Source organism: Salvia hispanica, chromosome 4 (assembly GCF_029641045.1).
Source record: "Salvia hispanica isolate PSC_SH4W2 chromosome 4, Shi_PSC_v1, whole genome shotgun sequence".
Classification (NCBI taxonomy): domain Eukaryota; kingdom Viridiplantae; phylum Streptophyta; class Magnoliopsida; order Lamiales; family Lamiaceae; genus Salvia; species Salvia hispanica.
In genome coordinates this window covers 5,868,993-5,895,940 of record NC_142695.1, presented here as the reverse complement: position 1 = coordinate 5,895,940, position 26,948 = coordinate 5,868,993, and the positions used below count along the sequence as shown (strand labels likewise).

The window sequence follows — 26,948 nt, the reverse complement described above, 5'->3', positions numbered from 1 at the left end:
GATCGGAGAACTCATTTTGCAGTTTTTCGATTCTGGGAAGTTACCAAAGGAGATCAATCGAACTTAGGTCACTTTGATTCCTAAAATTGAGGGCGCCATTGATATCAATGACTTTAGACCTATCAGTATGATCGGCAGTATCTACAAGATCATTGCGAAAATCTTAGCAAGGAGACTAGCAAAAGTGATACCGAATTTGATTGGAGAAAATCAGTCTGCTTTCGTTAAGAACAGACAAATTCTTGATGGGGCCTTAATTGCAAATGAAGTGGTTTGGTGGCTAAAGAAGACAAAGCAGAAAGCAACAACCCTGAAGCTCGATTTCCAAAAGGCATATGATACAGCGCGTTGGGATTTCCTTGAGGAGACACTTGACGGGATGGGATTCGAGAAGAAATGGGTCACTTGGATCATGGAATGTGTCCGAACGGCGTCGATGTCAATACTAGTGAATGGATCCCCTACATCACCGTTTAACTTACAGAGAGGATTGAGACAAGGAGACCCACTATCTCCTTTCTTGTTCTTGATCGTTGCAGAGACATTCAGCAGACTCATTTCTAGAGGGAGAGAGCTTGGAGTTCTTGATGGAGTCTTAGTTTGGGAGAATCAGATCCCAATAACTCATCTTCAGTTCGCCGATGACACAATCATCTTTGCCCCAAATGATATGAAAATTCTGAGAAACTACAAGAAGCTATTGCGATGCTTCAAGCTACTCTCTGGTCTAAAAATCAATTTTGAAAAATCCTTACTTATTCCTATTAATTGTGGGGATGAGTGGAGCGCTCAAGCAGCCTTGGACCTGGAGTGTGGAGTTTCTTCCCTACCAATTACTTATTTGGGAATTCCTCTTGGAGCTAACCCACGTAGGCTACAAACGTGGAAGCCGATCGTTGACAAAATTGAGAAAAGGCTATCACTATGGAAAGCAAGAGTTCTATCAAAGGCATGTAGATTGGTTCTTATTAAGGCAGTTCTTAATAACCTATCCATGTATTACCTTAGCCTTTTCAAAATGCCCAAAAAGGTTGCAGAGCGTATTATCCAATTGCAAAGAAGATTCTTCTGGGGTAAGGCAGATGGAGAAAGGGGGGGTTACCTTGTCTCATGGGAAGTTATCCAAAAACCAAAGGATCTTGGCGGGCTAGGGGTCGGAGATCTACATGTCAAGAACGCTGCTCTTTTATTTAAATGGTGGTGGAGGTTTGAGGATAGTCAAAAGCCACTTTGGAAAGAAATTGTTTGCTCCAATCATAAATTTAGACTTTTCGGCGACCTTCAAGAGGCCAATCAAAGGAACCAAGGGAGCATCTGGGGGCAGCTAACGAATTTTCGAAATTTTAGAAAGGAAATCCAAGAAGTGGCTAGAAAAGACATACAAATCAAAGTGGGGAACGGGGCCCAAACACGTTTTTGGCATGATAGATGGACAGATGGAGAGACTCTTAAAGAATTATTTCCAAGACTCTACATGTTGTCAAATCAGAAGGATAACATAATCAAGGATATGAGAGCATGGGATAATGAGAAATGGAAATGGAATTTTCGATGGAGAAGAAACCTTTTTTCCTGGGAGGAGGAACTTGTTGGGAACTTTTACTCAGTTGTGAATCGCCTGGAGTTGAGAGAAAACACAAGAGATGAGAGGATGTGGGCTTTTAATGGCTCACTAGGTTTCTTTGTTTCTAACTTTATGTTGCAGGTCACTAAGAGCTTGGAGAATGGTAACACCACGACGAATCAATACTCCCTCGCTTGGAAGAACTCTGCCCCACCCCGAGCTCAACTACTTGTCTGGTTTATATTGCAAGGAAGGCTTAACACTAAAGATCGACTAATCAGATGGGGCATACCAGGAATTGAGGATGATAGATGTATTTTCTGCAAGGAAGAGCCAGAGACTTTGGAGCACGTCTTTTTTAGCTGTAGAATCTCGAGTGGTATATGGTATTACTGTTGTGCTCAATGGAATTTATCCTTGTGCTTGCCTAAGGACCCGATGGCATGCTTCCTCTCATGGCTAGGCACTCCCCTTCACAAAGCCAACAAAAAGGTGTGGATTTCTCTGTTCTTTTTTATCTCATGTTCGATATGGGATATTCGGAATAAAATGATTTTCCAAGGTTTTGTGCCCGATTGGGAGCTTGAGAAGAAAATTTTGATTTGGCGACTAAGATTGTGGACAAGGTGTTGGCACCCAAATTCTTCCTCTCCAACAGAGATTTTGGGTGAGGGTTGATCCTTTTCTTGAAGGTCTTTGTACATGGTTTTTTCTTTTGGGCTGTTTTTGTTTTTCGTTGGTTTACTCCAAGGTTCTTTTACATTAGTGTAATGGTCTTGTTAGGGTTTTGATAGCGTTTGAGTTCTAAGGGAGTTTGTTAGCTGGAATAGTTTTAGTACTTGGCTTTGCCGCCTTGCGAACTTGTGCTTACCACTCATGGTTTGAGCCTTTTATTTTTATATAAAAAAAAAAAAAGACGAACCTGACAGTGACAAAATGAGGAAAATGATGCAAAACAACTTATGCGCCATTTGAGAAGTTGATTTTCTGTGATCCAATTACCTTTGTATATATGTTGATTGTTAAATGGAGAAAAGATCGATTCGTGTTCGGACAAAAAATGGTGCTCTATATATATACTCCCACTTATAATGTAAAATGTCTTTAAATTTTAAATGGATTTTTTTATTTAAATCGATTTTCTATTTAATTATAAGTATATTATATTACTATCAAATTACATGGATGATATGTGCAATTATGAAAATAGGGGAGATTAATACAATAAAAAGGATGTCATTTAATATATGGAAATGAAGTGTAACTTTTTTCAAAAACTTGAGAGATTGATTAGTGAATACAATTGTGAAATTCATGTGCCTATCTGTTTCATCACGTTAGGAAGTTTGAGGGCCATTTTGGTTTCATTTATTTCTGTTAGGAATTGGAGTTATGGTTCGATTTAATAGCCCCAAAAATAGAAATAACAAAGAATAAAACAAATTGGACATAATAACACAAGAGTTTGTGTGGTTCAGTCAATGTGATCTACGTCCACGGTCGGAGGAAGAAAATTTCAGTACTATTGTGAAGATCATTACCAAAAGGCTAATACCAATATTTTAAGAGATTTGAGCAAAACTTTGTTTTGATGCAGTAGTGGTGTATTAATAACTATTCTCTAGTTACCCATTTATAGCCAAATTGAGGAAGAGTCCACAAAGTTTGCTCACAAATCTCATGTACACTGCCAAAATTTTCACATGTGAGAAGACATATTTCAGCTGAGAATAAGGAGACAAAATCTTCTTCACTAATTTTTAAAGTTGATGCAATCTTTCATCCATTTTAGAAAAGAGCAGCAAATCTTATGCTGTGTGTAAATAATTGAAATCTAGTGCTATATACATCAAACTGAATTTCCATATATCAAGTTATTCTCAAACTCTGCAGTCATTTTTTGTATATATCAACTAGATAACTAATTAAAAGGAAAAGGATTGGCATGTTATGAGGCAATAAACTAGATTATTGCTTGCTAAACCCAAGTTAATTTTAGATTTTATTTGTAAAAGAAATTGGCATGAGTACTATTATGCCAAAATTTCATGTGCTTTTTGTTGGAATCATGGACTAAATGTGTCCGGTCAATGAACTTTGACCGAATAATAAATATGACGAGACATTTAATTCTTCGAAATTAAATGCTACAATGTCAGTTTACGTTCCGCGTAGATGATCGTAGTATATTCACTTTCTCAAATCCGATTCCCGGTGAGTGAGAAATAGTGGATTAAAGTTGGGCACAATTGAGCTTTATTAAAGCTTGGAGTCTTTAATGTAGGAAGCAATCAACAGTTGTCCCACATTGGAAGTGAGAGTCTCTTTTGAGGCGTATGAATTAAGTGTTCTACTACACTTAATAAAATCTAGTGGATCAAGTTGGGTCGAAGAACCCACACGTGCGCACACGCGCGCGCCGCCGCCGCCCGCCCGCCCGCCGAGCTGAGCAGGCTGACAGAGAGTCCAGGTGACCTGATCAAGCTAGTGAAGTCTAGCGATGTGATCAGGCTGGAGCTGGCATAGACCAGTGAACTGATCAAGTTGATTCTCACGTTGATTCTCACTTTAGGATGTACATGTTTAGATACATCCGGGATTCAAAATCCGTAACGTTTTGTAACCCCGACGGTCAGTTATAGACTCTCCATTCACAAGCATCATAAGCTCACTTCTCTCTCTGCATAGTTTCTTCTATCGAAGCTCTGCCATCACCTTATTCCAGTTCGCCGGAGCTCATTTCGATTGCGGTGCTGCATCAAACGAGACGTTAGCCGTTTTATCTCTAGGGACGACACGCCAATCCGAGAGCACTACCGGGGCGTATCTCGTCTTGAGGAAAGAGGCCTCCCCGACTCGGCTATTTCCTACTTTACGGTTTATAGTTTCGATCTTCATTTGTAATTTCATTTCAGTTATCATTTATGTATTCCTTCTTTTGGGTTGTATTACGCCCGACAAGTATTTATCTCTTGTAACCCCGGAATCCCCAACAATCCAAGAAGAGATATTACTTGATTTTGAAGGAGTTTGGACTTCTAAACTGAACTAAAAACTTTCGAAACCTTAACATCTTTGCTGGAGATGTCTACTGAATCCAACACCGCTGCTGCCACCACTTCGGCCACCACTGCCGCCATCATTTCCTCCACCATGGAGAACACTGGACCGGTCAAAACATCGTCGATTCCATCGATGATGCCAACTCTCGGGCTCTATCCATCTTCATCAACAACCCCTTGGGTGGATGTTAACACTCATGGGCTCACTAGTGGATCCACCTCGAGTGGATCAGTTGGTTCCACTTTTAGTGGTTCCTTCGAATCCTTTAATGGATCAAGTGCTGGGCCTTCGGGTCTCACACGGGTGCTGAGCTCCGGGTCTCACACGAGTGCTGGTGCCTCCGGAACCAACATGGGTATTGGCTCCTTCAGGACCAATATGAACATGTCGGGCTCTATGCCTAACATGAGCATGGCGGGCTCTACGCCCAACAAGAATGGTGGGGGCTCTATGCCCAACATGTTGTTGGCTCTTTCGGGGGCAACGAGATTGGTTCCTTCCATGGACCAAGTTCGGCACCATTGACACCAAGAATGATGCCACCTGCTGAGAAGCCACCAAAGTTTGGAGGATCTGACTTTAAACGGTGGTACCAAAAGATGTTATTCTACTTGACAACATTGGGCGTCGCCAACTTCCTCACGGAAAGCGAGCCACCTGCGCCAAGTGATCAAGAGACGAGGCTCGAGATATTGGCGGACTATGAAGCATGGCGCAAAGGAGATTATCTTTGTAAAAATTTCATTCTAAGTGCATTAGATGATAGTTTGTACAATGTATACTCCATTGTAACCACATCCAAAGAGATCTGGGAAAGCCTAGAAAGGAAGTACAGTATCGACAATGCTGTCGGTACTGAACATGTTGTAATGTCCAAGTTTATGGACTACAAGATGGTCGACTCTCGACCAGTATGGAACAAGTTCAAAAGTTCCAGATGATCATCCACGGACTCGTGGCTGAAGGGATGACCTTGCCCGAAAACTTTGTACGGTGCATATTCATCGAGAAGCTTCCTCCTAGTTGGAAGGACTTCAAGCACTACCTCAAGCACAAGCGAAAGATGATGATGCTTGAAGACTTGATCGTGAAGTTGCGCATCGAGGTTGACGTGCGTAAAAGTGATCAGAAGGCTAAGGGCTTCAACCCCCTTGATGCCAAAGCCAACTTGTTGGAGCGGGGCGGTCCCTCCAATAAACGCCCTCGCTAAAATCGTCCTAATGAGAAGGACAAGGGGAAGGGAAAACAGTCTACAAAGAAGTTTGAAGGCGAGTGCTACAAATGTGGCAAAATTGGCCACTTTGCCAAAGACTGCCGAAGCAAGAAGAAGAAGCCGGCAGCCCCACGTCGTTGAGAAGGAGTTCAAGGATTGGGATGAAAATGACCTCGTGGTCGTGGTCACTGAAGAGGTTAACCTTGTGGATAATAAGGGTGGCTGGTACATCGACACCGGTGCTACTGCTCACGTCTGCTCAGACATAAGCAAATTTATGTCTCACTTTGAACCCTCGATCCAGATCATACCAATAATATTATCCATGAATTTACTATATCCATGAATTTATCAATATACATTTGAACTCATGGTGCATAACTTCATTTTTACACTACAAACGTTAGCGCATATGGAAGTTGTATATATTTTAAATTTAACCTTTGCAATGTGCAACACATTTAATTCATCCACTTCACAACAAATGTAGGAAATAACTAAAATGCTCAACTTTTATTAAATAAGTTCAGTTTTAGCACTATTTCATGAGAGTTTATTACAATATAGTACTCCTATAAGAGTTTTTGCATTATTTCATGAGATTTTATTACAATATAGTATAAGAAAAAAATAATTACGATGGTGGACAATTGTAAACGCAAATACAAGAGTATACGCCTGTTGCACCACTTTCTTCAATGCATTGTCCAAATCCATCGATTTTAAAGCATTCCTCTCTGCATTTTGGGAGGTCACACCTATCTTTTTCTAATATTTTTTCGCAGCGATTTTGAGCATCCACAAATTTAACCGCAGCTGCAATAAAAAGGATTAGGACTAGTAATAATGAAAAGCAATCAAATACACTAATTTTAGACAATAATAATAGTTACAAATTACTTTTGAAATGCAAACAATACATCATATTGCTATGCATGCGAGTTTATTTTGTCTTAATCCGTCTGCTTCGGTTTATAAAATTGTCCAACTTTATACTAAATCCCTAATATTTGTTATGTATCTAAAAGTTTACAATTTTCACTACCAACTCTTTAGAATATAATAATAAAACTTCCAAAATTTTCTCATGTATCTTGAAATTCACACTCTTGAGTCTTGACTACTAACAATAAGGAATACATAAATTGCTAGGCACAAGTGCATAAAACATACCACAAATGTAAGTTATAGTTTAAACCTAATCTCATGAAATTATCATTTTTGCATGGCCATTTAGCTGGAAGGGAATTCTTATATAATTCTACATGTAAAAAAATAATTGATAGGACACACCAAATATGATTGTCGCTTTAATATATCTTAAATTATTTCTCGGTATGTGTGAGTTGGAACTAAAAAAATTATAGACAAAAATAAAATTAAGACGGACCTGACACTGATAAAATGAGGAAAATAATGCAAAACAACTTATGTGCCATTTGAAAAGTTGATTTTCTTAATTTGATTTTCTATTCTCTAATTGCTGATTGTCGAATGGAGAAAAGATCGAGTTGTGTTCGAACAAAACAATGATGCTCTATATATATACTCCCACATATGATGTAACATTAATAACTGTTATGATTGATAAGATCTAATTCATTTATGACAATGTTAAATTTGAAGTCTGTTACTTATTCATATTTATGATTGTTATAACATGTTTTTAAACATGTAACAAACGTATTTACTAACGCATGTTTTGAATAAAAATAAATTATGTGATTTCAATAACTATTATACTAATATACTACAAATTATAATTTCTTTAGAATTATATGATTTCGATAATACTATTGCAAGAAAAAGTAAGGGGTGTGATCCGTTGCTAACTTTTCTTAAATTGCTAACTTGTTATTTCATTAATATAGTGTAATAAAAATGTCAACACGATGATACTGAAATGTCAACATAAACTTAAGTTGAAATTTTAATACAAGGTGTTGAAATTAATATTTAAATGTCAACACAGTTTATTAAAATGTCAACACATATGTTGACATTTGAGAAGTTAATTTTCTATGATCCAATTGCCTTTGTATATATGTTGATTGTTGAATGGAGAAAAGATCGATTTTGTGTTGTATAAAACAATGGTGCTCTGTATATATACTCCCACATATTATGTAAAAGAAAGATAAACTTATTTAAATTGTATATGCAAAATGTCTTTAAATTTTTAATCAATTTTTTTATTTAAATCGATTTTCTTATTAATTATTAGTATTTCCTTACTACATTACCCTTTTTTCAGATTTGTAAAGTTATATTACTATCAAATTACATGGATGATGTGCAAATATGAAAATAGGAAAGATTAATACAGTAAAAAGGAGTCATTTATATATGGAAATGAAGTGTATTTTTTACAAACTTGAGAGATTGATTAGTGAATACAATTGTGAAATTCATGTGTATTTGTTTCATCACGTTAGGAAGTTTGAGGGCTAATTTGACAAATCTCATGTACACTACAAAAATTTTCACATGTGAGAAGACATATTTCAGCTGAGAATAAGGAGCCAAAATCTTCTTCACTAATTTTTTAAAGTAAATGCAATCTTTCATCCATTTTAGAAAAGAGCAGCAAATCTTATGCTGTGTGTAAATAATTGAAAACTAGTGCTGTGTACATCAAACTGAATTTCCATATATCAAGATATTCTCAGACTCTGCAGCCATATTTTTTGTACAATATATCAACTAGATAACTAATTAAAAGGAAAATGATTGGCAAATGCTGCTAAACTAGAACAGTTATGAAGCAATAAACAAGATTATTGCTTGCTAAACCAAAGTTAATTTTAGATTGCATTTGTAAAAGAAATTGGCATGATTACTATCATGCCAAAATTTTATGTGCTTTTTTCATCTTATGAATATTATTTTGAGCCACTTAGGTTTCATCACCTTGTCTGTCTGCATTGTTTTCACAAACTGTTGTCCTCAAATCACTGTCACAATATATTCATGTCCTAGATAAGTGTGCTATTACAATCATTTGAAACCATAGAATAAAAGGAAAGTAGCATTAGAAAACAATTGTAACTAAGCTGTTCATGCCAAACACAGCTGTTCAAACTACTTATCAAACAAAGGTCATGCAATAGAAATCAAGATAGACTAAAATGAACCAAAAAAAAAAAAGAATATTTCAAGTTTGATTCTTGAAGTTACAAGGAAAAGGCAATTTGTAGGAAAACATGATGGGATGTTTTGGAGCATTTGTTATAAATCTATTTGTGATGTCTGTATGATAATTGGGAACTTCCAAGCAGACACAAATCGCAGAGGGATTCCTTTCCAGCAAAGAATCATGCTTTTCCCATTCATGCCGAGGCTGCAGCTGCTCCAACACGCCCTCTCTCCGATCATCAGACGCGCTTGACATAGAGACGCATTGCTCATATCCGTCTCCAAAATCCCGAATCTTGAAAAGTATTCCCTCCAGAAATCAATCCTGCGGTGATGGCTAAGGCCAATGCCACTAGTGTCCTCGTTCATAACACCGTTGCATATCGATTCTTGAAAGTGAAGTCTCTCAATTACATCGATGCAACGCCTCTCCCCTTCGAGGCAGCTCTCTAGGCAGTCCACAACAGCACTAGACATAGACAGCGCGCCTCTGAAACGCTCACCAAAGCTCGAAGTGGTGAAACTCTCCTCCACATCAACGGCAACCATCACATGAGGATTGAGCCTTTTAAGGCCTCTTAATAAGCCCTCCACATTTTTGGTGCAAGCTGCCAAGCAATGGAGGCTGTGATCCATGAAAACTGCCACTTTTTCTCCTTCCTCAGACTCAAAATGAATGTTAGCAAGTGTGTTCTTCTCTGCTAGGAGTGTTTTGAAGACAAGAGGGATGTTCATGGACTCGGCAATGGAGGAGAGAAGCTTGCCGCTCTTTGCTACATTGTATACCGGTGAGCAGACTGCAGTGATCTTGAGCTGCTTCAGTTGGCAGTTTTCTCGGTTGGATAGAGCTTGCATCATCACTATCCAGTAAGAGCAGATCTTTCTGCCTATGTCGATGAAGTGGATTTTCTCTGCCGACGACAAGCTGTCCAAGATGGTCTGAATTGCAGCATAGTTGGAGATTTGGATAAGTGGGAGTTTCTGCTCACAAGCTACGATAGCTTCTTTGATCTCTCTCATTTCTGCTTCCAAATCGAAATGGTTTACTTGCCTCTCCAAATCGATTCTGCATTTCTTGGCATCTATTCTTTCTCTTAAGTATTTGGCATAGAAAGTGATGACTCTCTCAATTGGGAGATGGCCTGATGTTGGAACGGAGACGAGGAGGCTTTCAGCTTGATCGTAGTCTTCGTTTGAGAACTCCTCAGCAGCATTGAGAAGCATCAAAACATCTTTCAAATGTTTCTCATTTTGACTGGAGATAGCAGATTTGAAGCCAAGTGATTCTGCAAGATTGAAGAAATCACCTGTTTTGAGAGATGTGGGGTGGAAATGAAGAGCCATTTTGACTATTGTTACCGCAGATAATGCTTTAGAAGTTAAGGCACAACTCGCCTCGTTTCTTTGATGGTTTGGCGCGGCCTCTCTGAGACGCTTCGTTTGAGTCCTGTACTTGCTCAAGAGAGCAAATGAGCCCTGCCAGTTAGAGGGAGATATTTGGAGCTTGCTCTTCTCCGCCATAGCTGGAAGAATGGATGAAGCGATGAGAGAGGAGCTTTCGGTTTTATAACAGTGTCACCTGCTATTTCTTGAGATAAACGAAGAGGAAGGTGTAGAGAAGAAAAGACAACTATTCTTACAACATAACTAGAGTTGACATTCTTTCTATGTTGTCGTCTGGTAATGAAATAAAATGGAATTTTAGGACGATTGTTAGTCTGTCGATCAGTTCATCAGCCGCCTTAAATGCAGAGGAGATCTCAAGACATGACAGAGGAAGTTCTTCTTTGTGACATTTTCTAAGGAATATTCACTCATGAACTGACAAAAACTCCAAGGTTTAGGTGATCTTTATGTATATATTTTTATAATAGATTTGATCTTGATAACTTTTACTTGTGTTTCAGTTTTGAAAACAAAAAGTGGTGAAGGAATCAGTAGCAAATGCCTGTAATAATCTTGCTGTCACGCATGCCAAAGGCCGGTGCTCTTTCTTCTTGTTCCAACACATTGGTTTTTGCAAAAAAAAAAAAATAGTGCTCGTACACTTGCGATATTATTTTAATGCTAATAAAAAGTGCATCAACCATGTAATAGTATATAGTAGTATTACATTATTTTCACTTTCGAGACACAAAAATAAAACAATCTTGCTTGTGTAAAGGAACTGCAACGAACACCTTTGAAATATAAATAAGTGATTCTATAGTAATAATAAAACACTAGTAGTAGTTACACATCAATTGGTTGGACGAAAGCTCACTGTGGTTTGATTGGTCCTGTAATGGGTGATCATGTTCATATTAACAAATACATTCGACCAAAAAAGGCCAAATACTTTGTTTTTATCCTTTCTACTCTGTTTTGGTACATCATCAAGCTAGCCTTAAATAAACTCTCAAGATGTCAGGAGTTTCTGCAAACATACCATTAGACACATGTGTAAAAGCTTTGAATCAAGAAATCATACGAACAGCAGTGTTCGTCGGTAGCTCTCTCCGCGCTCGCCATCTTTTCTTTGTCTCCAATGCTTCAAGAGAGTTTGCGTCAGCGTAATAGAGTTGTGAGTCACACTCCCCAATAACATGAAAAACTGTATCTTGCTGTCTCATTAGGCAGCAGCCTCTTTCTTTCGAGCCCACAGCATCACGAGGGAGAATCCCATCAACGACATAATCACAGTCTGCTTAATTCACCAAAAGAAGACAATCAAATCAGTAGTAAAGTATACAGAGGGTAAAGCTGCAGTGTTTCTTAACACATGTAGAATAGTGGTTGTCTTCTTTAGAACAAAGGATGTAGTTATGGACTTACGGAGATAGCCGGGGGGATGCTGACGAGAGGGTCTTCGAAGAACTTATTGGCAAGTGCAAGGCCTAAAAGACTGCTCTGCATGCCTGTTGAAGGGGGTAGGAATCAGTTCGACTTCAAATCATTGTTCATCCTGATTGTATAAATAGTTGTATCTTAGAGATAAAGCCGACCTGTCTCGTATGATAGTGTTCTTTGCAGAGGTTTTACATCAGGCAGATCACGAAAAGCTAGACCGGTGAGGGAGTATCCAGCAATGAATGCTGACAAATGGAATGCAATCACCAGCAGCAGCACTGAAATCCCAGAAGGGGACATCACTGATTCAACGTTGATAGCAAGTGGCGCTCCAACGCAGAGTGCAGTCACAAACACCGAGAGAGGAGGCAGAATTGGACGAATTGCAGTGCAAAGTTTAGGAAAGAATCTGCAGGTGTGAGTCAAGAAAAAGTAAGACAGTATTGTACAAAAAACAAGCAAATTTGGATTAGTCTATACCTATTCAAGAGCAACCCAGTGGCGATAGGAGTGACTACAATCTGCAGAATATTGGAAACCATTCCTTTCACATCAACGGGCAGCTTAGTCCCGATAAGCAGTAACGACAAGAAGGGTGTGACAAAGACTGCTGAAGCAGTGGACAGAGATGTCATGACGATGCTAAGAGGAGCCATTTCTGGATCTGTCAAAAATGTGGCATAGTTCGAGAGCTGCGCCCCACTAACACAAGACGTTAACATGATCCCAACAGCTGCAACGCAGAGTAGCCAAAGTTAGGCCTTTTTCATCACTTCTCATGAAATCACTCACCAAGATATCTAACCTAGGGGAGTTGGGAGACCGAAGATTGTCATTGAAATCGTGCCAAAAATATATCCCAAGAGGGGCTTTATGACAAACTGCCCAATGTAGCCAGCAGAAATGGCTGCTGGTCTCCTAAACGCTTCAAGAAAATCCTTCTCGCTTGAATTAACTCCGACAGCAAACATCAGAAAGCCTAATGCTGGAGCATAATACCTAATGATTCAAATTATCATACGTTAAGCTGGTATATGAACACACATTAACTGTAATGAGCAATCAAAAACCTCATCTACTATATATGATCACCTAAGATATCAATTCATCACTTCATCATGCAAGTTACATGAGAACCGTACACACATTAAGTGTCTTTAACACTAACCATCTTTTGTAGAATAATGCAACAACATACCAATTAAGTCATACAAATACTCTTATCATTTGACTATTTTGAGTATCGAACACACCTGTTAGTGAACCAAGTGAACGAAGGCGGGTACACAAGAGCCAATATTGTGCTGGCTAGAACCACTTGAGGCAGAAAAGAATTTGCTCCTTGCAAAATGGTGAGTAAGGAAACTTTCTCCTGAATCTGAAGGCAGAAGTAAATTTACCTCAATTTAGTATTGAGAGAAGGCTATCAATAGCCATGTTCTAACAGGAGTAAGATATTTCAAGAATCATTCTTAACGATTTTATCCTAGATTTGAAGAAGATACAGACATGAAATATACCTTAGGAGAATCAGATTCGTGCTCGAATGATGATAGATTATCAGGAGCATACTTGCTGATTAATGAGAATCTACTCAATCCACCTACATTTTCCACACAATTGAGTAATGAAGAATAAAGAACAAAAGAAACTCCTAATAATTAACACCAATCTAAATCAATTTATGCATTGAGAAGTGAGAAGCAACACTAGATCACAAAAAATTGGTTATAGATATTAATTGTGCACGATACATTGATTAAATTACATAAAATTAATGTGAGCTAAAATAAGAAAGAAGAAGTCACCAGAGGCTGGATGATGAAGGAAGGTTGAGGAACGAAGCCCTGAAAAAGAGAAGAGGGATTTATTAATTAAACAAAAGTCAAAAACTTTCACTTTATCTCGGTTTTTTTTGACCAACCTGAAAAGTGGGAGGAATTGCGGCGGGATAAAGCCGCGGCAGCGATGGGGGACCGACTGGGAAATTTGGGGAAAGATGGAGGGCAGTGGAAGGTGTGAGAGTGGTGGAGTAGGTTGCCATTGACGCTCATGATTCGAATCGAACAGTTGAGAGAGAGAGAGAGAGAGAGTGAGAGTCAAATCACATGATTTATATTCTGTATCCTATAAAATCTATTTGAGAATATAAAGTACTGAGAAAAAATAAAGTACACAATAAAGTTGTTTGTAAAAACGACTTAATTAATTTTTGTAATGGAATGAATAAATGGATAGAATATATTTTTTGCTAAAATAGAAAAAAATGTGATGATTAAATTGTAAGCACAAAATCAATATAAGTATGTATTAGTATTAAACACACATAAATTGGTACTAAGAAAAGAGAAATGATAGTACTACTACCTATGTCATGTGAGCGACACCATCGACGTACAACGTCGTTTATATATTTAATTTGATTTTAATACATTAAAAAATATTACTGAAATTTTAATTTTATAAAATTCATAAAAATACAATGTTTATGCTGATAATATTAATTCATTAAATATTTATGTATAAATAACTAATGAATTTTAGAAAAAAACAAGATCTACTAATATTCCTAGTGATTTGCAAGGCATGATATAGCTTAAGTAAGTCAGCATAATAGTACTAGCTAGTATTCATAATCTCCTAATATTCAATAAAAAAAAAAATACATTTCACATATACTCCATATACTAGTAGGAGTACTATATAACTGACGTAATTAAGCATATATAAGCATTGAATTTAGCATGTATTTAAAAAACGATTCCTTGCTTGGGAACATATAGAGGTTTTTTTTTCAAACTTTAATTTGTTTACTAATTCTCAAAATTGCTATTAGAACTTCTTTTTTTCTTTGTTTAGGAAAATATATTAATTAACCAAGCGAAAACATGATCTCATTATATAATCTGCAAAGGGTATTATTTATTAATATAAATCAAACATACACTGGTGGCAAGGGAATAAATTAATAAAGTTGAACAATTTTAATTAGTTGTCTGATTGCATGCCAAATTATTCCTTTTAAGATTCCATTATCTTCTATTTTGTCACTTTGTTAATTAAATACACGTTGTCAATGTTTCTGAAAACCTTCTTTGCATGTGGCTCGCCACGTCAGCCAAAACATGTTCCTCAAAATTATTTTGCCAAACGTTTACCTAAATTTAATATTTTAAATAATGTTTCTATTTTTAATTTTATTTTCATTATTCCCCTTATCTTGTGAACGGAGGAATGTTAAAAAAAATTAATAATTAAAAGTGTAAAAAAGAGTACAAGCAATGAATATGTGAAAATCTTTAACTTACAAGCTTCGAATGAAATATGCATTAATTTAGAAGACATTGTTTAGTTCATTATTTTTAATAGGAGTAATTGGTATTTTAATAGAATGTCAGGATTTGATTTGATTTAGTTTGATTTGATTTATTTTTTAATATATCTTTTTTAATTTTTCTATTGTGAAACTCATGGTCCGATTAAATGAAATCTCTGAAATCTTTTCGCATATTCCACTTTTTAATTTCTTAAATATTTTCTCTAAACTAAATTACTACTCCATTTCAACAAACATTAATTAAATATGTTAGAATATCAGATTTCACCTGATTAACTAATCTGATAGATATAATTTGATGTGCTAATTTTAGATATATATAATACACATGGGTAGACATAATAGATGTGCGATTAGGTTTTCCAGAGTTGCGAATTCTCAAATTAATTACTGTAACATCTATTTTCAGGGAAATAAAATGTGACTCATTTTTCGGAAGCTAATATCTGAATCGGCCTATTTCAAGAATTTTGTTCCATTTTTTTTATCACACCAGTATTTTATAAATACTACTAGTATTATATATACAGGGTGTGATCACAGTTTATAAAAAATGCTAATTCACCAAGATAGTGTATTAAAAATATAACATGATAATATTAAAATATCAATATAAATTTAGGTTGATATTTTAATATATTATATTGATATTAATATTTAAATGTCAACTAAGTTTATTAAAATGTCAAAATACAAATGCAATAATATTTTATACATCACATTATTAAATTATAGTACATTATTGGAAGGCAACGCAATCGACATCATATTATTAAACAAACTCAAAGTAACATTCCTTGACACGTTTGATAGTTTTGCCACTCAAAATAAAACAAGTGTTGTTTTCGTATTAAAAGAAGAAACCAAAAGCTCTGTTTTTCCAATTCCTTCTTTAAACAAATTCAGTGCCAAATTCAGCTGATTTTCTTCCTCGCGAAATCTCGGCTGAATTGGATTACACACAGCTAACAGACGATCATAAATTGCCATATTTAGGAGTTACTAAGCTCAAATCCCTGACTCACTCAGGTCAGGTGTCATATTTTGGAATTGATTTTTCACCATTTGTGTGTTTGATTTGGGGCAGCAATTGATTGATCAATCGATTAGGTTTTTGTGTCGGCGTGACATGCCTTACAATGCTGGTGATGAGGAGGATCGCAGGCTCGTGGCGGATTACGTGAAATTGGAGGGTGGCGGCGGCGGCCAGTGGCATGCGGAAACGTCGACGTCTGGTTGTTGCGGAGGCGACACAGGCGGAGGCGATGTGGATTCCTCTGATGGTGGGTGGTGTTTGTGGTCTTTGTGGTGGTGGGTAAAACTGGTGCTGGTGGTCTTGTTTGTTGCCGTATTGGGCGCGGTTTTCTTCAAATGGATCGGACCCTTTTTCATGGATAAGGTTTATTCTGTTTCTGATTTATCCACAAAAGTGATGTTTTTCTTGTAAATTTCAGGAGTTTTCAGTGAATGCATCGTTTTCTCATTTGTGACATAAATTTTTGATAAAGTGTTTTCTTTTCTTTTCTTTTTTATAATGTCTTATGTTTGTGGAGTTTACTCTCAATTCTTGATTAAAATTTCAGCACTTTAGTTATTGGTGAAGCACTGGAGCTCTTAATGTTGAAGCCAGATATGCACTTTTCATTCAATCAGTGTTATATATGCTTGGCTCTTAATGATCATAATTAAGTTCTAGTAGCTCTGATGCATTCGACAAGTTATTGTCGTTCCATGATTGACATAATGTCTGGAAACTGATCTTTTTGTGCTTACATGGATCCAGTTGCTGAATATTTCTGGAGTAATATATCGAAATACTCATTTGTTGTTTTGATTAGTCTGATGCTATTGTTTTGTTTAGATTATCCAGAGAAAGGTATCATAGGCTCTCAAGGTAAGATCGTTTTGTCTGTCGAATATCATGTTAATTCTTAGATGCAATAGTTTATCCCAAAAACGTAAACTGATGGCTTCTCATAATTGCATCTCTTGAGTCATGGCCATTTCATGTAAGCCAAGAGCCAGTTGGACATCATTCACACATGTTCATAATATATATCCTAACATTATTACCCTAGGTATGTTCTAATTGAATATGCTTTTTATGTTTTCCAGGAAATCATACCCATGATAAATTGGGTGCAGAGTACTTTCAGCACAACTATTTTAGGACTCATAGTGTTTGCTTCTCTGGCAATATTCCCAGTATTTCTTATACCTTCTACACCATCCAAGTGGGTTGCCGGGATGACTTTTGGTTATGGTTATGGGTTTCTGTTGGTCACTGCTGGAGTTTTGATTGGCAGTTCTATTCCTTATTTCATTGGTTTATTATTCTACCATAGAATCCATGTATGGAAAGCAACTTCACTTCTGTATTTTTCTTGTGCTCTGGTTTTTATACTCCACAATAAGCAACGACCATATCTTCTCACATGCAGGCATGGTTAGAAAGGCACCCAAAGCGAGCTTCGATCATAAGACTAGCAGGCGAAGGAAACTGGTTTAATCAGTTTCGAGCTGTTACTTTGATTAGGATTTCCCCATTCCCTTATATCATATACAACTACTGTGCTGTGGCTACAGATGTGAGATATGTTCCTTATTTGTTGGGGACTGCGGTGGGAATGGTGCCAGATATAATTGTTGCACTTTACACGTGAGAACTCCTTGGTTCCCTCCTCTGTGTGTGTGTGAATCTCTGGATTTTCTTACTATCTGTCTATAAAATTATGCAAAATAAATAGAGTTGAAGTTTTTTATTGGTCTCTACTAAAGCACAATTGTTTTCAATACTGACAAATACAGTTAATTGTCAATTCACATGTAATTGTCAATTCACATGCAGTATCTGTCTCATATGACAACTTTAGGGCTTTGCATAAGTTATATATTCAACACCAGGTAGTTCCACTTAGATTATGTTTATAATTATTCTCTCTGTTTTGTCCTGTGAAGATTACATGATTTTGAATGGAAATTAGGCTGTGGAGAACCTATTGTGGTACTTCACCACCACTTGCTATGAAATTTTGATGTCAATTTGCTTCGGATCAAAATATTGTCTGCTTTCCTTTTGCATGATTATATGCCCTCTATGATTGTACTCTATTGTGGTTCTGATTCTCGATCCGATTGTATAGGAATGTCACTATCTGTCCCTCGTGGTTTCCATTAGCGTCTATACGTTTGTTATGTGCCCAAAAGTGTGCTAACATCCTACACTATGTGCCCAAAGGCTGCACTTTAACTACATCATATAATAAATAGGAATAGAGAAAATTGTTAATCTACATATTAAAATGATTTACTAGTGTTCTAGTGTATTGCATACAGAGTGAGTATGCTTTCTTACGGTTCGTGCTTGCTGTTTGTAGAGGGGTCCTGATAAAAACATTAGCTAATGCTTCACAAGATGGGAAGTCTATGCCAGTTTCCCAAATGGTGATTAACGTGGCCGGGTTTTGCATCACTGTGAGCGCGACTGTAGCAGTGACGTGGTATGCAAAGAGGCGACTGAGGGAGCTACAGATGCGAGAAGAGCTTTTGTTGTAGGCGAAATGCGGCAACTGAAGATGGAGGCCTAAAGATTAATCAACAACTGTTTTATCATTTATGTATGTACTCAACAAAATGGAAACCACAGGTTTTTACAATGGTGTTGTTCCTTTCTTTACTAATGTGAATACATATATTTATACCAACACATTTTTCAAATGACATTACTTTGACTATATAAAGAGTATATTTCTTATTCACACCCAGTAACTGATTCTAAGTTGGTAATTTAATTCTACTAATTAGACATTATTATTAAAATTTTAATGATTGAAATTTGATTTAACTAAAACAATAACAGAGGTCCTTTATTTTATTTTACATGGACGAAATAAAAATGCTAGCCAGCCTGAAAGGGTATTTGCCACTAAAATATCAAATTTTAGAGTATTTTGTCGCCCAACCAAATTAAGAAAATGAGAAAAAATGATAATTGAAAGTCAAACCCAAAATGCAATAATTATAATTGCTTATCTTCCAAAGTGTTCCCTTTTAAGCGCATAAAGATAGGATCCAAATCAAGTAGCAATTTTAATATAGTTCTATTTCCACGTAAAATTGTTTTTTTATTAGCACTAAGACGCACTTTGTTTGTTTGCCCCATGGTTGATTATAATTTTATACTCATATAATTGTTTCAATGATTGGCAATTAACAATATGCTGAAATTACTTAATTAAACTCTGCATTTCTATTATTCTACCATTATATATTGAATCGGATTCGTACACATCAATTTGGATAGCAATTATATGGAGTAGTTAAATTGAGTGTTTACACTGGTGCTATATTATACTCCATTTGTCCGTCATTAGGAGTTTCGGCCACTTTTTCGTATTTATTTTGTAAAAATTTGTAAAGTAAGAGAGAGAATAATGTTGATAAGAGTCTCCACTACATTATTCTCTCTCTTACTTTACCATTTCTCAACTTTAACTATTTATTATCATTTTTATAAAATGAGTGTGCAAAAAATAACTGAGACTCCTAATGACGGACGGAAACTTGTAATACGTGTTTATAGTTAATGAAAGGAATGATTTTTCAAACAGTTAATGAACGGAATGAATTTTCAAACAGTATTTAAAATATCCACGACTCTCTATCAATAACTAATTAACGGTTAAGTTATAAACACGTTTTATCGATTGATTGTCAAAACATAAATGAATTTTGGGACAAATTCTTCTACTCAACTACTACTCCTATTGAGTTTATTCAAGTAAATAAAAAATGTCGTTTGCAGCAAAGGCTATAGATAATGTAGTAACACTCCATTTCCCAACCAATCTTGGACTTGTTACTTAATGCATGCATTAATTTCTTAAATTTCTACATATATTCCATTTTTTATCGTACAACGGCTACTGAATTCTGGATAGTGCTGTTTCTAGAAATTAATTTATATATGAGTATGATCCGTTGTTTGATCTATTTATTTTTTGTGATATTAGAATTCAGGTAAATTCAAAAGTAGCCAGTAAGAGAATAATAAAGAAATATACTCCTCGTTATTTAGTCGTTTCAATAAACGAAAATTATCAGTATATACACTACATTAATATTGCACAATATCTTTTCCTTTTTCAGTTTGATATTCGTTTAAGATGATGGGCTACTAGAGTTTAGGATTTAAAAATTATATGGGTTTAAGTCTTAAGGGTCTATTTATCTCATTGTTGATGGTGTTTATCTGAAAATGTTCCACCATTTAGGTAATTAAGGAGCATTTAGTATGCCTTATTTTATTTTTGAATAATAGAATATTCTGTAAAACATTTCTAGTGATTGAAATATCAATGTGACAACAAATATTACACGACAATAATCCAAATTACACGTTGATTATCTAAAATCAATTGTAATTTTAACTGTCGCGTCATTATTTTGATTGTCCACATTTTTTTTCATGTAATTTTATTCTTAAAAATAAGCAAAAAATGAGTATTAATCGAGAAATATTTTCAGATAAACGCCCTAAATGAGTAAAACAAAATCATATCCGGAATTTTACCTACCATTGTAAACTCCCTCAAGGCTTCAAATATAGTGACAGGTCGTCATTTCAGTAGTAATTATGGCAATAAAAAATGAAAAATTCATCCTAATTACGGCTATAATTAGACAATTTATTAAACGAGGGGCTATATAAAAAATAAACGAAAGTTTTAGAACATGATTATGAAATTTATTGAAAGTTAAGAACTGGAGTATTATTATTCGAAAAATAATTGATGGTGCGCAAATAAAAATGGAAAAGCGGACAAAAATATTTAATGCGGAACAAAACGAATTTAATTCTACCAACTTAGTGTAGGTATATGTTTTCCGGTGACTGCGGGGAATCTGCCGCGGCGGAGGTGGGGGCGGTTGTTGAAGGTAGTAAATGCTTTCTCTTCTGTTCTGAAACCGACACTTTCATCGATAGCATAATAATGGCCAAGATTTGAGCTGACTGATTGAGTTATTATTCTCGAATTTTTTAATGCTTATATCCCTTATTTACTTCTTCTGGCATCATCAATCTTGTGCCAGTGTGTTTGAAAGAGAAAGAGCTGCCGTTGTATTCACATTACTCTCTCTCTCTCATACAGACTTACATGAACATCTATAGCTCAAATAATCAATAGTGGAGACATTCAATTGCACCCTTCTCTTTCAATCCAGCTCTCCCTCTCTACCCTGCTTCTTCAAGTCTTGTACTTTGTTATTGAAGCTCAATAAAGAGATATGCAAATAGCAGCTTAAAAGGGCAATCTTTATAGCATGTGTATCAATGTGAATCAATTCCATCAAATTTCCAATTATGCCCGCAAACCAAGATCACATTTTTAATGATAAAAATGAGTGTATCTGCAGATGTGAGTAGGAGCTGATCTTGCAGGTATAATGCTGTTGTTTTGTTGGGATCATGAGAAAACTAGGTACAGTTTCCCATACTATTGCGTTTCTTTACGCCTTCTACTTGCTTAATATTGTCTCAATCTTTGTCTCTCCCATTACCCAAAAGGAGATTTTGCTTCAATTCAAGGGTGACATTTGGGATGACCCTTATGATTGTTTGAAGAATTGGGATTCTAGTAAAAACCCTTGCCAAGATTATGGTGGGGTATCTTGTGATTCGGATGGAAATGTTGTGAAAATTCTCTTGTGGAATTGTAGTCTTGGTGGGGTCTTATCCCCTGCATTATCTGGCTTGAAATCTTTGAGGAGTATATCATTGTTTGGGAATAAGTTAACTGGTAATATTCCTGTTGAGTATGGTGAGATTGGTTCATTGTGGAAGATCAACTTAAGCTCGAACGCGCTTTCTGGATCAATCCCGGAGTTTCTTGGAGATTTGCCAAACATAAGGTTTCTTGACTTGTCAAGAAATGAGTATAGTGGAGAGATTCCTTCAGCATTGTTCGATAACTGTTACAAGACTAGGTTTGTGTCGTTGGCGCATAACAACCTCTCGGGCTCAATCCCCGTGTCTGTTAAGAACTGTTCGAATCTAGAAGGGATTGATTTGTCTTTCAATGGTCTTAGTGGGAGATTGCCTTCTGAATTGTGTGAGATTCCAGCAATTTCATATCTGTCTGTGAGGAGTAATAAGCTTTCGGGTAGTGTTAAAGAGCAGGTCTCAAAATGTAGGAGTTTGAACCTATTAGATCTCGGTAGCAATGTGTTCACCGGGCCTGCCCCGTTGGAGGTTATAAGATTGGTGAACGTTACATACTTCAATATTTCTTGGAATGGCTTTCAAGGGGCCTTTTCGGATGTAGGAACTTGCTCTAGGAGTTTGGAGGTTTTCGATGTTTCAGGAAACGATCTGTATGGTGAGATTCCTGCATCTATCGCCAAATGCAGTGGCCTTAAGTACTTGGATTTGAGCTTCAATAGGTTGAATGGAAGCATACCAGTTGGTATTGCAGATTTGAAGAAGCTCTTGGTGATGAGATTAGGTAATAACTCGTTAGATGGGACGATTCCTGCAGAGTTTGGGAGTATAGAATGGTTGGAAGTTCTTGATTTACAGAACCTCAAACTTGTAGGTGAGATCCCTAATGAGATCACCCAATGCCGGTTTCTCCTTGAGCTGTGAGTCCGACTCCAATCTCATTTCCACTGCTATATATTTTCTTCTCATTGATGTTATAATTCTCAATCGTATGAAATGTGCTTGCAGGAACATCTCTGGTAATTCTTTGGAGGGAGAGATTCCTCATAACCTCGACAACATGACCTACCTCGAAGTTCTTGACCTACACGAGAACCAAATCTCCGGTAGCATACCACTCTCTGTAGGGAATTTGTCCAACTTAGTGTGGTTAGATTTGTCAGAGAATTTTCTCTCTGGTTCAATTCCTTCCACTTTAGGAAACTTGAGAAACTTGCTTTACTTCAGTGTCTCTTCCAACCACCTTTCTGGTGCAATCCCTTCGGTTGGAAGCATCCAGCAGTTCGGACCATCCCCATTTCTTGACAATCCAGACCTTTGTGGTGCTCCATTGGAGACATTTTGCTCTAATGCTGGTCTTACTAACCCTGCAAGAAAACCAAAGCTGAGCGCCTCTGCCATCGTTGCCATAGTTGCTGCCACTGTAATTGTCACTGGTGTCTGTGTCATAACCATCATCAACACGAGGGCTCGCAGCAGGCAAAGAGGAGACGAAGACATGGTTTTGGAGAGCGCTACCACTACATTAGCTTCATCCGAATCTAGTGTGATGCTCGGGAAACTGGTCCTCTTCAGCACAAGTTTACCCTCAAAGTACGAGGATTGGGAGGCGGGCACGAAGGCATTGCTAGACAAGGAATGCTTGATTGGTGGAGGCTCCATCGGAACAGTGTACAAAACTACATTACAAGGAGGGGTAATGATAGCTGTGAAGAGGCTGAAAGCGATTGGAAGAATCAAGAGCCAAGAAGAATTTGAGCATGAAATCGGACGCCTAGGAAGCCTACACCACCCTAATCTTGTCACAATTCAAGGTTACTACTGGTCATCCAACATGCAATTGCTTCTATCCGAATTTGTTTCCAAGGGAAATCTATACAATAATCTGCATGGTCTGAACGATGATCGAAGTAATCCAGAGTTGAATTGGTTGAGGAGGTTTGATATAGCAGTCGGGACAGCTAGAGCCTTGGCCTATCTTCATCATGACTGCAGACCTCCGGTTCTCCATCTCAACATCAAATCCTCGAACGTGCTTCTTGATGAGAACTACACAGCCAAGCTGTCTGATTATGGCCTAGGCAAGCTGCTTCCATCGCTAGGGAGCAATGGTTTGACGAAGGTTCACCATGGAGTAGGATACATTGCACCAGAGCTGGCTCAGAGCTCGCGGCTCAGTGATAAATGTGATGTGTACAGCTACGGAGTTGTTCTGTTGGAGATTGTCACCGGGAGGAAGCCGGTGGGGACGGGAGCAGCAAATGAAGTGGTGGTGTTACGTGAGTATGTTCGAGGTCTGGTAGAGAAAGGTGTTGCTTCAAAATGTTTTGACAGAAGTCTGAGTGGATTTGCAGAGAATGAGGGGATCCAGGTGATGAAGTTGGGGCTGATTTGTACATCGGATATGCCGTCGCGGAGGCCGATCATGTCTGAGGTTGTTCAAGTTCTTGAATCTATAAGGAACGGCTCTAGTTCATGATCAGAAGTTGGCAAAGTGATTCTTTCAAATTCATTTAGGGTTGAGGAGATCAATTCATTGTGTGTTGTGTAATAATGTAATTTCATTTGTTTGGAGCTTGTGATATTTTATTAAATAAAGTCGATCGATGTTCACACTATACATACTTTCCAACATCATTTATTTCAAACAAAACATGATAATACATTGAAATATACTAATATATAGAGCTTAAATTTTGCTGGTAACAAAATCTGCATTGGTTGCTTCCCAAATGGTCATCACATGTGCAGAGCTTTTTGTAGTTTCTCACCAACTCTTGCGCTTCTAGCAACCACTGCAGCTGCAATACCCTCATCTTATTTACCTTCACTTCCATACACACCGCTATGGATCGTCCAATGATGTCCACCACTCTTAGCTTCTCCTTCGCGCCAGAATAGAACAACTCGCCTTTTTCATCAACTTTTAGTGTTCCTAGGTCACCCAGTGGCTAAAAAAGCATATTTTCGGGTTATATAAAGACCGTGAAACCCAAAGAAGGGTTCGATTTCATTTAAAAAAAACAATCACATTAATATGTCATTTGGTGGGTTCGACAACGGAAACGATACCAACTTCGTTTTCATCCTTCAAGGGATTACAGATTTTACCAGTGCTTGTAGCACCCATTGTATCTGTTTGTGTACCTATCTTCAAGGGTTCGACAATGGAAATGAGCATATAGTGTTGACTGTGATGCTATCTTTGCATCTGTTTATGTACCTACCTTTCAAGAAATTCAAGAAGAGCTGTGGAGAAAAGGTTCGTTTCTTCATTGAACCGTTTGGTTCAAGAAACAGCAAGTGGATGGTAAAAGAGTCCGGTTTCTTGTTCGTGTAAAAAGAATCCTCTGCCGCCTTGCTTTGTTTCAAATACTCTTATACCTCAACAATGACTCTCACTCTGCAGCTCAGGCAAAGACATGGAAGAAGAAGTCAACAACGAGCTTCCTCTTCCTGACATTGAGGTCAACAGTGATGTTCCACGCGGACCATTTGCACTCCTAAACAGGTATGGAAACAAACTGAAGCGCTTGAGTTCCAAAGGGGGGGAAAATAGCTCAAAATCTCAGCTTCTTTCTGCTATGACCATCATGAATATGGCTGAAAAAGTACTATCTCAGTCCATACATGAAAAAAGAGGTGATGTATCCAACCTTGTGGAAGCTTTTGGATCAGATTATGCTGATTATTTGAAGCGCGTCGTATGGCTGCTTGATGCTTCTGAGAAGCTCACAAAACGACAGTATGATGAGGCCGAAGAGCTGCTTGTGCTAGCCCTCTCGGGCTCTCTTGAAGGTCACCCTATTGAAACAGTTCTCACATTTTATGGTAAATATCTACAGGAAAAGATTGAAGTGGAGAGAGGAAGGATAGATCTTGAGAGAAAGGTTGAGCATGTGGATATCGAACAAGCAGTGATGGATCTCAAAGTTGGCGTCGTTGAATGTGAACAGAAACTCCCCTACAGCCAAATCTCAAATTTCACTGGGGTTCAGACCATTCTTGACTCTGTTGCAGCAGCTGAGAGAATTCATTTCATTGATTTCGGGCCAAAGTTTGGGTCGTATTGGATACTAGTGATGGATGCTCTAGCTAGACAAGGCGTGAAGCAGCTCAAGATCAGTGCAGTATTCTCAGCTACAGATAGTGTTGAAGAAACTGGCAATTTGCTAACATCTTTTGCAGAGTCCATGAACTTGCCTTTTGTGTTCAAGATTCTTCATCTGGACACCTGGGAGTTTAAGAAGGATCATCTGCAGTTGGAAGCCGGTGAAACAGTGGCCGTTTTCATGAAGTTCTGTCTCATGCCATTATCAGATCAGCCCAATGGTATTGGAGCTTTACTAAGAGGGATCAAGGATCTCAACCCTCTCATATTGATAGTTATCGATGTGGAGGCAGATATCAATGCTCTGGATTTTGCTCATCGGTTCAAGGAGGCGCTCCTCCTCACGTGTGCCTTATTTGACAGCCTAGAGGCCTGCCTGGGACGGGGGAACCACTACAGAAAGATAGTGGAGAAGGTCCACTTTCAGGAGGTGATCTGCAATGGCATTCTGAGTGAAGATGGTGGTTTTAAGCGATGTTTTAAGATTGATTTGTGGAGAAAATACTTTGCAGAGTTCGGTCTAGTGGAGATGGAGCTCAGCCAGCCGTCTATGCATCAGGCAAGATTGATGGTGAAAGGAAGTCCTAGCTGGAGTTGCTGCACGCTAAAAATGAACGGCAAAAGTATGATTATTGGATGGAACGGGATCCCAATTCAGTTCGTTTCTGCCTGGAAGTTCCATTATCCTGTTTCTCCAGCAATAGATCTCTTTATTTTGCACTAAATCATGCAGTTTTGCATACGTAGCTATCTCCAAAACTTGTTATATGCCCCATAAATACATTGGTATATTGTTATTCTATTTCAATCAAGAAAGGTCATGAAAAAATAATTTTTAACACAAACATGTGTGAACTATTCTCTCCCATTCCTGAACTCAGCCTGTTCCCTGATTCTGTTTCGGGATGCTTCAGTGTCCATGGATCAACCTGTTTAGCGCATCTCAAATGCTTTCCTTGACTTTTGTACTTGCCT

At 37.4% G+C, this 26,948-nt stretch overlaps 5 protein-coding genes across 5 annotated transcripts; 3 read left to right on the top strand and 2 right to left on the bottom strand.

Annotated features, from left to right (window-relative positions):
- Nucleotides 1-9,068: 9,068 nt before the first annotated feature.
- On the bottom strand, nucleotides 9,069-10,496 carry LOC125194532 (scarecrow-like protein 23). The gene has a single exon (XM_048092796.1). It carries the CDS (start codon nucleotides 10,494-10,496, stop codon nucleotides 9,069-9,071), a length of 1,428 nt encoding a protein of 475 aa, XP_047948753.1.
- Nucleotides 10,497-11,218: 722 nt separating this feature from the next.
- LOC125193093 (putative sodium/metabolite cotransporter BASS5, chloroplastic) lies at nucleotides 11,219-13,906 on the bottom strand. The gene is made up of 9 exons (XM_048090828.2): nucleotides 13,729-13,906; nucleotides 13,613-13,651; nucleotides 13,325-13,407; nucleotides 13,058-13,182; nucleotides 12,610-12,803; nucleotides 12,285-12,537; nucleotides 11,960-12,213; nucleotides 11,790-11,872; nucleotides 11,219-11,658 (listed from the first exon to the last, which is right to left on the bottom strand). The coding sequence occupies exons 1-9, from the start codon at nucleotides 13,856-13,858 to the stop codon at nucleotides 11,587-11,589; spliced, it is 1,233 nt and encodes a 410-aa protein (XP_047946785.1). The 5' UTR covers nucleotides 13,859-13,906; the 3' UTR covers nucleotides 11,219-11,586.
- A 2,095-nt stretch (nucleotides 13,907-16,001) lies between these two features.
- Nucleotides 16,002-18,845, top strand: LOC125192701 (uncharacterized). The gene is made up of 5 exons (XM_048090330.2): nucleotides 16,002-16,170; nucleotides 16,252-16,540; nucleotides 17,257-17,493; nucleotides 17,583-17,800; nucleotides 18,519-18,845. The coding sequence occupies exons 2-5, from the start codon at nucleotides 16,271-16,273 to the stop codon at nucleotides 18,694-18,696; spliced, it is 903 nt and encodes a 300-aa protein (XP_047946287.1). The 5' UTR covers nucleotides 16,002-16,170; nucleotides 16,252-16,270; the 3' UTR covers nucleotides 18,697-18,845.
- A 2,141-nt stretch (nucleotides 18,846-20,986) lies between these two features.
- On the top strand, nucleotides 20,987-24,480 carry LOC125192310 (putative LRR receptor-like serine/threonine-protein kinase At1g12460). The gene is made up of 3 exons (XM_048089846.2): nucleotides 20,987-21,078; nucleotides 21,559-22,782; nucleotides 22,871-24,480. Exons 2-3 carry the CDS (start codon nucleotides 21,611-21,613, stop codon nucleotides 24,339-24,341), a joined length of 2,643 nt encoding a protein of 880 aa, XP_047945803.1. The 5' UTR covers nucleotides 20,987-21,078; nucleotides 21,559-21,610; the 3' UTR covers nucleotides 24,342-24,480.
- An 804-nt stretch (nucleotides 24,481-25,284) lies between these two features.
- Nucleotides 25,285-26,697, top strand: LOC125194531 (SCARECROW-LIKE protein 7-like). Its single transcript, XM_048092795.1, has one exon. The coding sequence runs from the start codon at nucleotides 25,285-25,287 to the stop codon at nucleotides 26,695-26,697; it is 1,413 nt and encodes a 470-aa protein (XP_047948752.1).
- The last annotated feature ends 251 nt before the right edge of the window (nucleotides 26,698-26,948 follow it).